General features: G+C 41.0%; 2 protein-coding genes and 1 long non-coding RNA gene across 5 annotated transcripts in view; 2 read left to right on the top strand and 1 right to left on the bottom strand.

Moving 5' to 3' along the window:
- Positions 1 to 14,888, top strand: part of LOC127494395 (uncharacterized) — a 492,193-nt gene that overhangs the window by 22,080 nt on the left and 455,225 nt on the right. The window lies entirely within an intron of this gene.
- LOC127494401 (transmembrane O-methyltransferase homolog) overlaps positions 1 to 14,888 on the bottom strand; it is a 204,330-nt gene that overhangs the window by 777 nt on the left and 188,665 nt on the right. Inside the window, exons 1-3 of one of the 3 annotated variants that reach the window (XM_051860288.1) lie at positions 2,475 to 2,548; positions 344 to 616; positions 19 to 239 (exon numbers count right to left, since the gene is read on the bottom strand). In XM_051860288.1, coding sequence (XP_051716248.1) covers positions 19 to 239; positions 344 to 599 — 477 coding nt within the window. In that variant the 5' untranslated portion in view covers positions 600 to 616; positions 2,475 to 2,548. Of the gene's footprint in view, positions 1 to 18; positions 240 to 343; positions 617 to 2,474; positions 2,549 to 14,888 lie in introns of those variants that run through there. The other 2 variants (XM_051860289.1, XM_051860287.1) reach the window with 2 other exon arrangements.
- On the top strand, positions 4,601 to 14,498 carry LOC127494407 (uncharacterized). The gene is made up of 3 exons (XR_007924857.1): positions 4,601 to 4,734; positions 8,058 to 8,197; positions 14,393 to 14,498. It is a non-coding gene; the product is annotated as an uncharacterized LOC127494407 (long non-coding RNA).

The following is a 14,888-nucleotide window of genomic DNA, read 5'->3' as shown; positions in this document are numbered from 1 at the left end:
TGAAAATCCTTCTCTTACGGAATGAAAGCGATGATGTAACACCTGCTGGTTTTTGAAGCCTGCCACTAGTATGATCTCCTCCCCTCGATCTGCTGTCAGAGGATCCAGCTCTACAGTCAGCAGTTTTCCAGACGGAGGGAGCAGACGCAGAATCCTGACGGAAGCGTAGCCACAGTGTGTCCCCAACTCCAAAACCCTCAGCGGAGCTTCACGCGTCACAATCTCATCCAGAAACGCTCCTACAGCGACAAGAGAACATGTTACTCCAGAGCAGAAGATTAGAGGAATATTATCTGTTCAAGAGCTTGATGAAATAAAGCATTAACAGACTCCAGTGCCTGACCTTTCTGAGGGCCAATGTTGGAGGAGGCGTGTGTGGTGGAGTAGAGGTCAAAGGTCAGCAGAACACTCTGAGCCTGTCCGTGGGTGCAGTTGGAGAAGACATAGGCGTGAGTGGAGCTGACACAGACCTTCCTGTGAGAAAGCTTCAGTATGCCAGAATACACCTGACGGCACAGGGCCGACAGCGGTGAGCGGAAAAGAGCCGTCATCACGGCCACAACCGGGAGCAGAGGCACGGAGAACACCAGCAGAGACATCACTGACCATCAGTGACCTAACAGGAGCAGAGGAGCGGTCAGGACAAGAGGCACTCTGGGAAACCTTAAAGTCACGATGAAACGGGAGAAGCCACAGTGACAGAGGGGAAAAGCTGCCCATAACTGCTGGTCTAGGATCAGTTTTCTCTGTAATAATAACATACTGGCCAAACAGATTTGACAAATGATCCAGTGCGTATCTGTGTTTGAGCTCTGAAGAACATCAAAGGTTTCTATTTACAACATATTTTGCAGTGTTGAGCAGTGTAGCCAATCACATTCATATGTTGATTTCTTCAAAATGCAACAGCCAATCAGAGGTGTTTAAGTTAGGAATGAACAAAAACAGCACACTTGAAAATCCTCTCATTATAACAAACAATCATGTAAATCAGAGGCTCATTGTGCCGTCAGCTTCAGTGATTATAACAGAACTTTGTGAGATCATGATGAAGGTTTTTATTGATGATAAAGGGAGCGCTGTCTGTACGCTTCTTTCTGCCACGCCAAATCCCTCATACAATCCTTTTGTTCAAATTAACAGTGGTTTGTGAATGTAGACGCTTTAATAAGAAATAATTGATCAGGAGTGTTTATGCTGGGATGTTAGGTTGACACGTAACCTGAAACTATTTAATGGAAATCTATGTAAATGTGTTTTTAAAGGGGAAGCGCATCTCTTACCCTGGCGCTGGTTCAGCCTCCGTCTATGATCTGAAAATTATTACACAAAATGGAACTTGAAACATAATTATATTTATAAATGACTATTGCTCTGAGACTCAAAGTCTTGGTACACTTCAGTGTGTTACAGACGTGTTTTATTGCTATTTGGTATGAATTGTTTTTATTATTATCGTGTTGTTGGCTTGATTTTATTTTCGTGGGGAATTGATTGGATGGTTGTGGTTTCGAGATTACCAGGAACATGAATTTAAACAAAAATAATGATGTGTACCGATTAAATCATTTAATAAACACCGCAATATTCCATAAAAAAATAAGAATGGTCAGTTTTGATCTCATGTTGTCTTTAAGAGGAATAAATGATGGAGAAGTCCTGCATACGTCACCAGAGAGAAGTGTGTCGTTTCACCGGAAGATCCAGTTATGGCATTTTAAATTAATATTATGAGGTCAAACTATTATTATTATTATTTTAATGAACAAACACATGCAGGAATCCTTCACAATAAGATCTATAGCATGTATTTTGAAAATGCAAATGAAGAATTTATTTCATGCTGAATTTAACATGTTCTAAAATCAAGATTTAGCAGTTCCAGGTTTAGTTAAAGGGAAAGTTCACCCAAAATATGTGATTATTTACTTAATATTTATCCATCTAAACCTTTCTTTTGAGGAACATTTGGAGAAAGTCCTGCTAAACTGATGAAAGTGAAGGAGGACCAGGATTGTGGAGCTCCAAACTGAAGCCATACATTACAAGTGTTCTGAAGATACACAGTTATTTTAGGTGAGAATAATGACCAAATTAAAAGGAATATTCTGGGATCAATAAAAGTTGAGTCGGCACTTGTGACATAATGTTAATTTCAGCTTCAATAATGATATTCACATACTCACTGTTTCACAGACACAAGACAAAACAATATACATGATGTGTGAAAAAGCTCAATATGATCGTTTAGTAACCATTTCTGTGTAAAGTAGCTACAATTTTTACAACTATGTTAAACATAAAGTCTAATTGTCAGATTTATCATAATTAAACGGGTAAAAACAAAATAGCAAAAAGGTGCAGAACTTACAAGTGTGTGTGTGTGTGTGTGTGTGTGTGTGTGTGTGTGTGTGTGTGTGTGTGTGTGAAGATAAAGAGAGGCTCACACTCACACCTGTTACTGTCGGACTCACCTGACACACCGAACAAGACGAGTTTATCTAGTCTATGAGAAACCTTAAAGGTACAGGACACTTTTAGACAAGTTTGATGTTTGATCAGCGGTTTTCAGTCTGGAGTGACAGAAGATCTGTAGAAAAGTTATAAATAAATAAATGAAAAAATAATTATTAAATACGATGAATATGAATAAATACAAAGTAGATTAATTAATAATATCTTAATTTATGAAATAAATCTTTCAGTTTATAAATTGGTTGTTTATAAAGATAGGTGTCTTTTAAATGTGAGGTCCCTCACACAAGGATGATCATATCTGGGGGTCTGTGACATCTGAAGTATCTAATCATACCTGACTAATTAGACAAAGTCCAGATTAAAGCCCCGCCCATACTAACAGTAGCCCGTCATGTCCACTAGATGGCAGTGCGGCATCAAACACAAGGAGATCTAACCTGAGGATAAATGAATTATATCAGCCACTGATTTCACTGATTTTTCTTGTCTTTATTGTGTCTCAGAATCATACTTACACATGAGCACCTGCTTTCATGATATTGTTTTCAAAGGGCCTCCAGAAATCACATCACAATAAACAAGGATCAGTTGGTTTACTGCCTCTAATGTCAATTTTAAAAGGATGAATTTAAGAAAATAATTTAAATGATTGCAACCAATTAGAAAGGTTGAGAAAGTACCAAAGAACAGTCCAGTAAGGTGTGGGAGTCACTATCAAGCTCCATCTGAAGGTGGGACGTCCTGTTCTGACACATGGTCACAGGAGCACATGGTGTGAGAAGAAGGCAAGATTATCTGCTTTAGTAATCTTATTTAAAATGACACGAACTGTACAAAAAAACATGTGTGTGTGTATGAAGGTGTAGAGAAGCCTTTTGTCAGGTTTTATGAAGTTTTTTTTATTTTGCATGTTCAGAAATTCAGTTTTTCTTTTCGTTGTGCAGTAAGGGGTACTTGTTGTTTTGGACAGTACCTCACATTGACATTAATGTGTTATAAGAAGAGAAGATGCAGGAACACACAAAGTGATGATAACACACACCTCTATTTCACAGCAGAGAAGAACTGCTGTTTGAAGTTTAGTACGGAGTGAAATCTTATTACATGAAGTACATTATATGACATGACACACTACATGATACAGTCCTATGCATGGATCAAATTCAATATATCAATGTCTTTCAAGTGTTTTTCCCTTTTTACTTGATGATTTCTTGACTTTTTTGAAAAAGATTTGTGATTTTGTTCTCTGAGCATTGTCTTACGATCATTTTCTTCATGATTCTTGTTGCACAGTGTTGCCCTGAGGCAGCGAAAAAATATTTTGGGGTATATAGTAATTTATAGTAAATACTATAGTGTTTTTGAACCACACTATAGTAAATTGTAGTATACTGTATATATTATAGTATTTACAACACTTTGTTAATGAATGCTTCAGCATACTGTAATATTAACTATAGTGAACTGATAAACTGTAATAAATACTGTAGTACACTTTAGTTTTTACTACAGTAAACTGTAGTGTATTGTAGTATAATATACCCTATAGTTGTAGAAGTATTGGGTAAAGTAATTTGTTTATATTACTATAGTTGTTATATTACCACAACAAATTAATTCAAGTACTTCACTATAGTATGGTTCAGAATTACTATAGTATATTTTCATGTGGGGCAGATAGTGTGGAAGGTTGTAACAACTGAACTCTTTGTGTTTGACATGAACTCATAATCTGTGATTGTGAAGCACACGTACAAGAGAGTTTTATTTGTAGACAAATGTGGCTATCGTGAATCAAAGTTTAGAGCCCTAGTACAAACAACACTGAGTTACTGATGCTCAGACAAAAAGTGTTACTAATAATTGGCAAGATTTTCAAAATAATATCTACTATTTCATAGGAATATTGATATATAATTTCTTTCTCTATTCACTTGTGTCTCTCTAAGGTCATGAATGAAATCGATGCTTCGTAACAGAAAGTCATATTTTGACCCCAATTTGATTTATGACAAACTATTTGAAAATGAGTCAGATTTAAGTGATAAAATGATGCTGGTTTCTCAAACATCAGTGAACATTAGAACAACAACATCATTTAATGTCTTTCTTCAGATGACGAAGAGCCTCTTTTACCACAGACTGAATCACGTGACAGACAGTGATCAGGAGCACAGGTGAGTCTCAAACCAAAAGTGTTTCAGAGACTTCTGGATTCTGTTCCTGCAGGACAAGACCGTCTGTGCTGCTGAAGTAAGCTTTAATACTGACACGATTACAGTTATTTGAGGGAATATGAACGGATTTCACATGAGTTCGTGTGATTGTGATTATTAACATGTTCAGTTATAGCCTAACATAAGTTATAACTTGTTGTAAAAGAATAACAAACGATCAAGAAACAGCCAGGAATTACTAAAACACACAGTTTTATTGACTTTAGTTTTGTAGAAATTAATAGTGTTTTTTATAAAAAGGTTTATTTCCAGTTTTAGGATGTTGTTTTGTGAAAATGTGAAGTCGAAAGTAATCTTTGGACAATCCAGTTTTTCCAGTTAGAGAATGTTTTGAATTTTGTTTCAGGAGGCGGAGCATATATGAATATTCATGAGATTCGGTATTTTTCCGAGTTGTACCTATATAATAAAGGTTGTGAAATAATCACCTAATATAACATTAACTGTAATTTAGTGCTGTAAGGATATTACACAGCACCAGATCTTCTCATCTGAGCCTCAGCGGTCTGACGTCACTGTCAGAATATCTGAGATGACCAATCAAATCAAAGTAGGCGGAGTTTATGTTCACAGAAGCTGTTGAGCGCGAATTCCAGCGACGCTTCGGTTAACGGTCATAAAGTGCGAGATGAGATGTAAGTAGATAAACTAAACATTTCATATTTGACTGTTTTAGGATAGAAATGTTAAACTACCGACAAAAATAATCAGGGACACAAACTAATGAACTTTTGTCTGATTTCGCCATTTTTAATTTGCCGAGGAGAGAGAGCAGGTGTTGACAAATAATCTACTGACATGGTTTTAAAGCTATTATTATACAGTTTTTTGGCATTCAGACGTCTTGAAGTGCACATAGATCAGAGAAATCAGATCTTCTTGGTAAGCATATGCCCCTCAATCCCTCCTAACTGGCCCTCTGTGATTATAAAACCCTGCCTAAAGCCGGCTGCACACTGTGCGATTTATAACAGTCCTTTACGACTGTTGCTTGTCAGACTGTACGAACATGATCCTCATGTCACACTGTGGGATCTCAGCTGTCATTATGTCAGACTGTACGACAGTCAAGACGCGTTAAAAACTCGTCCGCAGTTTAACATCATCAACCCACACGCGTTCGGTGACTGTGAGCTGAAATGGTGTCTAACAAACACATCTCTAGCGTTAATTCTGATCACGGCTTGAATTGTCTTGAAAAACGAAGACAATTTGACGTGTGTCGTAGGAGAAGTTACACTGGAGGATTGTGCGCCAAATAATTGACACTGCCAGAATTTCCTCGGAGGAAAAATTTGATCGTCTGTGAACATGTCAAACTAGCGATCAAAGACTACAGATTTTAGCCTAGAATTATAGGAATCTTTTAGGATTCTCAAAATTTGTCTCAAACAACCAAATCGTGGCCAAAATTCACCCAAAAATGAAAATTCTGTCATTATTTACTCACCCTCATGTCGTTCCACACCCGTAAGACCTTCGTTCATCTTCGGAATATATTGAAAAACAGGCTAAACATGAATAAAAAAAAAATTAAAAAAAGAACGTTAAACTTAAACATGGATTTAAAGTTATCCAAATTGCACGCAAATCATGTTTTCTGCTCATATTTTTTTTAAAAAACTGCTAAAAACATATAGTTTTCGTCAACACTTGACCCAGTAATATTAGCACTTACTTTTTATCTTTCTATTCTCGCTTTCCATCTATTTGTATATTTAAAAAAATTCCTTGCTACGAGCACTTTGCTGGTGAAACTGGGGCTTGACACGGCACTTGTGTACTGTTGCACTCATGATGATTTGATTTCTTCTTTGATTGATTCTCATTTGTAAGTCGCTTTGGATAAAAGCGTCTGCTAAATCACTAAATGTAAATGTATGTATATTTTCATTTTTTGTATGCTTATGCTGTTTTCCCTTTCACTCTTGTTTCCACATTTTGCACTTGCTTTTCCCAATGTTGCAGTTCGACTTTCATGTACAGGGTTTTTCCTGTGTCAGAAATGGTCTTCGGCGGTAAACAAACACGGTCATCCACACACACAGTAAAATACCCGACCCATGTGAACTGTGAGCCCAGTACTGACAAAACATCCAAAATAAATACAAAGAAACCATTTGTAATATTATCTTATATTTATTCATGAAATAAAAAATAATCACTGTCAGGACGGATCATAAAACAAAGTGCTCAGAACTATTTCATATGTAATATGTAAATTTATATATAAAAAGTCATTGTAAATTTTAAAAGTTGGTAATAAAATGAACTACAAAGTAACACGTTACACCTACATAGATAAAGTGACAGGTCTAGCTATTATTTTGCAGTTACACTCCAAGACTTAATGCACAGATCATTTGACAGACAGTATCAGATTGTTTTGTTCTGTCCATTGCTGTTTATCACTGTCAACCGGATTCAATCGTGCAATTCAGAAACTTTGCACTGTGTAGTTAGCAGCATGAAAACATATATTATATACAGAAAATGAGCAAAGATCGGTGCCATTATAATCACTGAAGCTGTCGATCACAACGTGAGGTACACAAAGCTGCAAAAACTCCCGTATAAACAAATAAACCAACGTCACGAGAGGGCATGCCCTGGGACCCTGTTAAACGGTTCACACTTCAACCCTCCAATGTTTAAACCCAAACTACGCCCTTGTAAGCGAGGAAGACAACCAATGCCCCATAACCTCTCTTAGATCTCTGAGCAAAATAAGATCTATTTCCACCAATCATCCTGTTCAAAAGTTTACACCCCCTGACTCAAACACATGTAAACTTATGAACTGGATCTTTTGTGTAAATTCAGTTATTAATTTTGTCTTTTGGTCTATATTTAAACATCTATAATTGTGAAATAGTATATAGCAGTAATAAATAAAAACAAAATACATTTGTTGTAATCCCTCCTTTTTAAGTTATTAACATTTTGATTATGCAAAGCTGGCTTCAACTGTACATGTATTTAAATACTTTTGGTACTATAAACTATCCTAGAAGTTTCTTTTTCTTGCAAAACATATTAAAAATCTTTTAAATTCATGTTATTTAAATTTAATAAAATGTCACCATGAATCGAATCGAGTCTGACCAACACTTCAATATAATGCTGCCCTCAAGTTTTTCGACATAGACATTAATGTTAAAAAACTTTTTTTTAATGTTCACTACAATGGACACCATGATAAAGCAACACAAACATCTTCATGTTTTAACTTTTTAACCTGTTTTAACTCAACATTCATCATTAGTTCTTATTTTTCATCATCATTTATCCCTCTGAAGTATCCTGATATTAATCTCAGTGACTCATTGTCATGTCCAGGTCATGCTGAGCATCTGATGGTCTTCAGCGACACAGAGATACCAGAGCTGAGCTGTTTTCAGTGTCAGTTTATCTGCAGTAATGTCAGAGGAGCGAGGAAAGGACTCTCTCTCTAAGATGAGTCTCTCAGAGGAACAGAGGTAAGACTGCGTCTGTTTTCACACAATCACTTTAAACTCTACTGGAGTTTCAGGTTTGTCCTGTAAAGAACATCCTGATCAACAAGGAGTGTTTTCTCTCACCATTGACATGTCTAATGCTGTGCAAAACAATTCACAACTTCCTATGAATGTTTCTAGATTGTCGCAGGTTAAAAATGTCTTGAAACTGGTTTCATATTTAATTTACAGGAACATTTATCACAGTTAAATAATGTTTAATGTACCATATAGTCCTGTACAAACCCTGATTAAAGTGTATTTCATTTCAGTTTAAAGGTGCTTGTTTAGTGGATAGTCAATGTAAATAATGTGGAAACTTTAATTAGAACAAGTCAAATATACATGTCAAACAGGGCTTTATAGACAATGTCACAGTTAATAACTAACTAACGTACAGAGCTTCTACATGACTGTAGATGTTTTGGGACTGTGAACAATTTTTAATAGTAGGATTTAGCGGTCTAATAGTAGTAAGTAAAAATAGCACAGAAATTGAATAATCAAATATAAAATAACTCTGCATAGTCATAACTGTATAAATTAAACATAGATTAATCCTTATTAAGCGTTTCTTTTGTTGTTTGATTATCATATATAATACAGACCAATAGTAGACAGTAGCATGTTTTAAAGGCTGCTGTCACTAAGACCTAATGGACGGAGACAATATGCTGTTACACATGCTGTTCACATTCACATAACCAATGCGAATATACGCCAAGACGGGCATTTTGACATAACTGTGTATTTGAACGTTTAGGTGTAATAAACCGCGAAAATCTGACAGCCGCAAAAAAAGTGAAGAAATTGGAATATTTCCATTCTGCAAAACAGCCACTCGCTTCTGCCGCCATCTTCAGACAGTGACTGCGCAGCCAACTGGTGCGAAGTTGCGAACTCACGCACAACTGCACTACAGCTAACGATTTTAAAGAGGCAGTGTTCACTTTTACCTTTAGATGACAAATTTATATTTTAAATTCAATATTGATTTATACAGAACTGTTGAACTAATTTACAGTATGTAACGCAAGTACATTATAAGTAACTGTAATTAAATTACCTAAAAATGAACAGTAATCCCTTACTTTACTTTTTCAGTGGATAAGTAATTTAATTACAGTAATGCGTTACACTCAACACTGGTCCTGTAGTGAAGCGTTTTATCTTTCTGCTCTTTGTGTCATTAGTGTAAGATCAGGTTCACATGTGTCCAGCTCTGTGTCTGTGAAGAGTGACTGTTCAAAAGATGATGGACCAAGATTCAGTGAGAGAAAACCATCAACTAACAAAAGGTATTTCATGTGTTTTTGGTTTTTGTTTTTTTTGTAATACCCATTTAATTTTGGTGTGTCATCGGCTACTGAAAAGCATTTCATGTGTTTTGTTACAGCGATGCATTAGCTAAGATAATTGTGATGGAAATTAAATAAAACAATTCAGAGAACACAGTGTCTGCTTGTAATGATGGGTCGACAGCGTGAGGATCCATTTGCAGCTTTTATTAAAACACAGCCCAGTGCAAACAAGGGCAAGGCAGTAGCGTGAACTGGAACAGGCAGAGATCAGGGCAGGCGGCAAGCAATCAGGGTCAAAGACAGGCAGAGATCGGGGCAGGCGGCAAACAATACACAGTCCAGTAAACAGGCAAGGGTCGAGGCAGGCGGCGGAGATTCACAAAGGGTAAACAGTTCAAACAGTAACAAATAAACAGTCCACGGGAAAAACGCTCAGAGATGATCACCTAGGCAAATCAAGACTTCGCGGTGTGAGTGTGTGTGTGTGTGTGTGTCCTAAATAGTGTGAGTGTAATGCAGCGCAGGTGCGTGAGCAATCAGTCTCAGGAATGAGGGCCCATGGGTAATGTAGTCCGAATGGGAAATGATCAGAACTCCGGTGACGGCTCCCTCCGGCGGCCGGGAGGAAGAGCCGCGGGAACCGTATTCGTGACAGAGCCCCCCCCCTGCGAGCGGCTCCAGACGCGAGGAAGCGGGCGCCGGGGTCTGCCACGTGGTCGAGGGGCCGGTCTCTCCGGATGCGTCCGATGAAACTCCTCAATGAGAGATGGGTCCAGGATATCATCCGCGTTGACCCAGGATCGCTCCTCCGGGCCGTACCCCTCCCAGTCCACCAGATATTGCAGTCCTCTACCCCGGCGCCTGGAATCGAGTAGCCCTCGAACCTGGTAGGCTTCCTCGCCCTCGATGATCAGGGGTGGGGGGTTGCGGGCCTTGGTTCCCTCCGGCTCCTCCCTCTGGCCCCCGGAGGGTTTCAGCAACGATACATGAAAAGTGGGAGAAATACGGTAATTAGCAGGTAAATTGAGACAAAAAGATACAGGTGTGATTGGTTTTGTGATTTGAAAGGGCCCTACAAACCTGGGACTGAGTTTTCTGCATGGAAGTCTGAGACGTAGATCCCTGGTAGACAGCCAAACCCACTGTCCCACAGCATACGAAGAATTGGGGCGTCGATGTCGGTTGGCTTGAGCCTCCTGTCGTCTCACAGCTCTTTGCAGATGATGATGTGCCATGTCCCAGGTCGCCTCGCTTCGGCGCATCCACTCAGTGACAGAGGGTAAGTTGGATGGTTCCCCAGACCATGGGAAGAGAGGTGGTTGGAACCCCAGGACGCATTGTAACAGCGTGATGCCGGTGGCAGGTTTCTGCAGGGAGTTTTGAGCATATTCGGCCCACATTAGATAGCGGCTCCAGTCGGATTGATTATGCTGACAATATGTGCGTAGAAATCTTGTGAGCTCCTGATTCATGCGCTCAGTCTGCCCATTGGATTCGGGGTGGTACCCAGAAGAGAGGCTGATGTTGACGTTCAGCTGTTTGAAGAATGCTGCCCAGACCCGTGAAGTGAACTGCGGGCCCCGGTCGGATACAATGTCCTCCGGCAGACCGTAGAGCCGGAAGACCTGATTGCACAGGAGTTCTGCTGTCTCTAATGCAGTGGGTAGTTTGGGGAGTGGTAGCAACCGGCACGCTTTCGAAAAGCGATCAATGATGGTGAGTATGGTGGTGTGGCCCTGGGATTCGGGAAGATCGGTGACGAAATCTATGGCAATGTGGGACCAGGGTCGTTGAGGAATGGGAAGAGGTTGTAACAGACCTGCGGGAGCTTGATGTGGGGTTTTAGAAGTTTGACAGGCGGTGCAGTTGGTGATGAAGTTTGTTAAGTCTGCCGGCATGGTTTCCCACCAGAATTGGTTCTGTAACAGGTGTAGGGTGGCGGTGATACCTGGGTGGCCGGAACTGGGAAGGTCATGGACGTGATGTAGCAATTTGTCCCGGAGATGGCCCCTTTAAAGTGCGAGGTTGGGGCCACTCTAGTACTGCCTTTACCTTGCCATCATCCATAGCCACTCCCTCCTGACTGATAACATAGCCCAGAAACGAAGGTGGAACTCGCATTTCTCGGCCTTGGCGTATAGTTTGTGCTGGATCAGGCGTTGAAGTACAGCTCGTACCTGTTGAACGTGTTCCTCGAAGGTGTTGGAGTATATGAGGATGTCGTCTATGTAAACGATAACCCAGCGGTTGAGCATGTCTCGGAAGACGTCGTTGATGAAAGACTGAGGGACTGTTGGCTAGCCCGAAGGGCATGACGAGAGTCTCATAGTGACCAGTGGAGGTGGAAAAGGCTGTCTTCCATTCATCTCCCTCCCTGATGTGAATTAGATTATAAGCACAGCGGAGGTCCAGCTTGGTGAAATATTTGGCTTGTCGTAGTTGTTCGAGGGCTGCAGGAACTAGCGGCAAGGGATACTGAAACTTCACGTGATGTCATTCAGGCCGCGGTAGTCAATGCAGGGCCGTAAACTGCCGTCCTTTTTCTTAACAAAGAAGAAGCCTGAGGAAGCCGGTGACGTAGAAGGCCGAATGAACCCCTTAGCCAACTCCCCCTCAATGTAAGACTTCATGGCTGCGGATTCAGGCTGTGATAGAGGGAATATTCTGCCCTTAGGCGGTGTAGTACCGGGCAGCAGTTCTATGGCACAGTCGCTGGGGCGATGAGGAGGCAGCTCTGTCGATTTAGTCTTGCTGAAAGCAATTGCTAGATCCAAGTACTCAGCTGGTATGGTTGACTTTATATCGGGTTCGGTTTCGCAGTTGGGGATGGTTTGAGAGGATAGTGGAGTGACAGACCTCAGGCAGCGATGGTGGCATGTGGGATCCCACTGCGTGATCTGACCCTCCTTCCAGGAGATGTGTGGATTGTGTGTTCTGAGCCAGGGCAGACCAAGGATGACTGGGTTGTTAGGTGAGTGAATGACGTAAAAGCGAATCTGTTCGTGATGGAGAGCTCCCACCTGAAGGGCGAGCTCGGTGGTGATGTGCGCCACTTTTCCTCCTCCGATGGGTTTTCCATCTAGCGCCTCCACTGTTAATGAAGAATGGCAGCTGGTTAGAGCAATCTTGTGGTCGTGAATGAATGTGTCAGACATGAAATTTCCAGCCGCGCCAGAGTCCAGGAGTGCGTGGGCAGATATGACTCGTTCATTGACAGTTATTTGAATGGGAATTCTTAGACAGTTGGATGCATAGTCTGTAGGTTGAGAAACACTCACCACTTTGGGATTGGGAGTGCTGGGTCGAATGGGGCAGTTCACCTTAATGTGACCGGCCTGGCCACAGTAGAGACACAGATGTAACTGGCGCCTTCTCTCACGTTCTTCGGGAAGAAGTGGGGTATATCCGAGCTGCATGGGTTCAGCGAAAGTATTGGACATGGAGGGTAATCAGCTGGGACGCCGAGCTCGAAGGAGATTATCAATGTGGATGGCGAGTTCAATGAATTCGTTTAGTGATCTTCCCTCTTCGCGACATGCCAGCTCAGCTTGTAGCTCCAAAGTTAAGCCCTTACGGAACAACAGCTTTAAGGTGTCCTCTACCCAGTTAGTTTGGGCGGCCAGGGTGCGAAAATTTAAAGCAAATTCAGCAGCTGTCGATTTACCTTGGCTTAATGAGAGGAGTTGGTCGCCCGCACTCTTACCACCCTCCGGATGTTCGAACACCTCCTTGAAACTTTGTAGAAAAGCGGCAAAAGTGGGGAAAACAGAGCCATCCTCTCTCCATACCGCCGTAGCCCAGTCCAACGCTTTGCCGGTAAGCAAAGAGCATACGAACGATATCCGACTGGATTCGTTAGGGTACAGTGAGGGCTGTTGATTCACAAACAGAGAGCATTGAAGAAGGAAGCCCTTACATTTGGCTGGATTGCCGTCGAATTTATCTGGCAGAGCGAGGTGCGGGTTCACTGCAGGGGGAGCGGGAACCGCGTGGCTGGCAGGTGTAGCGGGCGGCGGCATGGCGGCCTCGAGAGGATTGAACCGCAGGCTTTGCAGGGTTTTCACCAGCTCCTCAGTGAGGGATGTTAAGCGGGTCAGTTGATGCTGATGTACCGCGAGCTGGCTGGCCTGTGCTGATAGCTCGGTGGAAATCTGTGAGAGAACTGCTGGATCGTTTGATGGCGAAGTCTTCTGTAATGATGGGTCGACAGCGTGAGGATCCATTTGCAGCTTTTATTAAAACACAGCCCAGTGCAAACAAGGGCAAGGCAGTAGCGTGAACTGGAACAGGCAGAGATCAGGGCAGGCGGCAAGCAATCAGGGTCAAAGACAGGCAGAGATCGGGGCAGGCGGCAAACAATACACAGTCCAGTAAACAGGCAAGGGTCGAGGCAGGCGGCGGAGATTCACAAAGGGTAAACAGTCCAAACAGTAACAAATAAACAGTCCACGGGAAAAACGCTCAGAGATGATCACCTAGGCAAATCAAGACTTTGCGGTGTGAGTGTGTGTGTGTGTGTCTTAAATAGTGTGAGTGTAATGCAGCGCAGGTGCGTGAGCAATCAGTCTCAGGAATGAGGGCCCATGGGTAATGTAGTCCGAATGGGAAATGATCAGAACTCCGGTGACGGCTCCCTCCGGCGGCCGGGAGGAAGAGCCACGGGAACCGTATTCGTGACACTGCTAGTCTGCTTTCCTCTTTATTGAACTCAGTCTGGAGCATCTTTCCAGTTATACAATAACAAGGAGGCATAAATTTAATTACTTTTAATTAAATTACTTACTTTGAAAAATTACTTTACATTAAACCCTTTCAAATGAGACTGAAGTATCTCCTGTAGTAAAGTGTTTTATCTTTCTGCTCTTTGTGTCATTAGTGAAAGATCAGACTCACATGTGTCCAGCTCTGTGTCTGTGAAGAGTGACCGGTCAAAAGGTGAAGGACCAAACTTCAGTGAGAGAAAACCATCAACTAACAAAAGGTATTTCATGTGTTTCTTATTGTTGGACACACATAGACTGTGTGAATAGACTGAATATTTTCAGCAAATATTTATCATGAAACTTTATCGTTCAAATATCATTCCAATTTACAATCAGCAGTGCTATAAAAACCTAAAGGGAGCATCAGAAAAAAGATTGAAATGATTTGATTTTAATTATAATTCTGTTTCTTGTAATACCCATTTATTTTAGTGTGCTGACATAACTGCTGCACAACATATTAAAATACCTATTGTTAATGCAGAATTCACTATATATACTAAAATAGATCTTACACTTTAACAGCGTAAACTTTAAATATCATAATATATGCTTTCTTTTTCACTGTTAAAGTTGGGGTAAACCATTTTTCAAAAACACTGTTGGACA

This window comes from Ctenopharyngodon idella, chromosome 14, assembly GCF_019924925.1.
Source record: "Ctenopharyngodon idella isolate HZGC_01 chromosome 14, HZGC01, whole genome shotgun sequence".
Lineage (NCBI taxonomy): Eukaryota > Metazoa > Chordata > Actinopteri > Cypriniformes > Xenocyprididae > Ctenopharyngodon > Ctenopharyngodon idella.
This window is presented reverse-complemented; position numbering and strand designations above follow the sequence as displayed.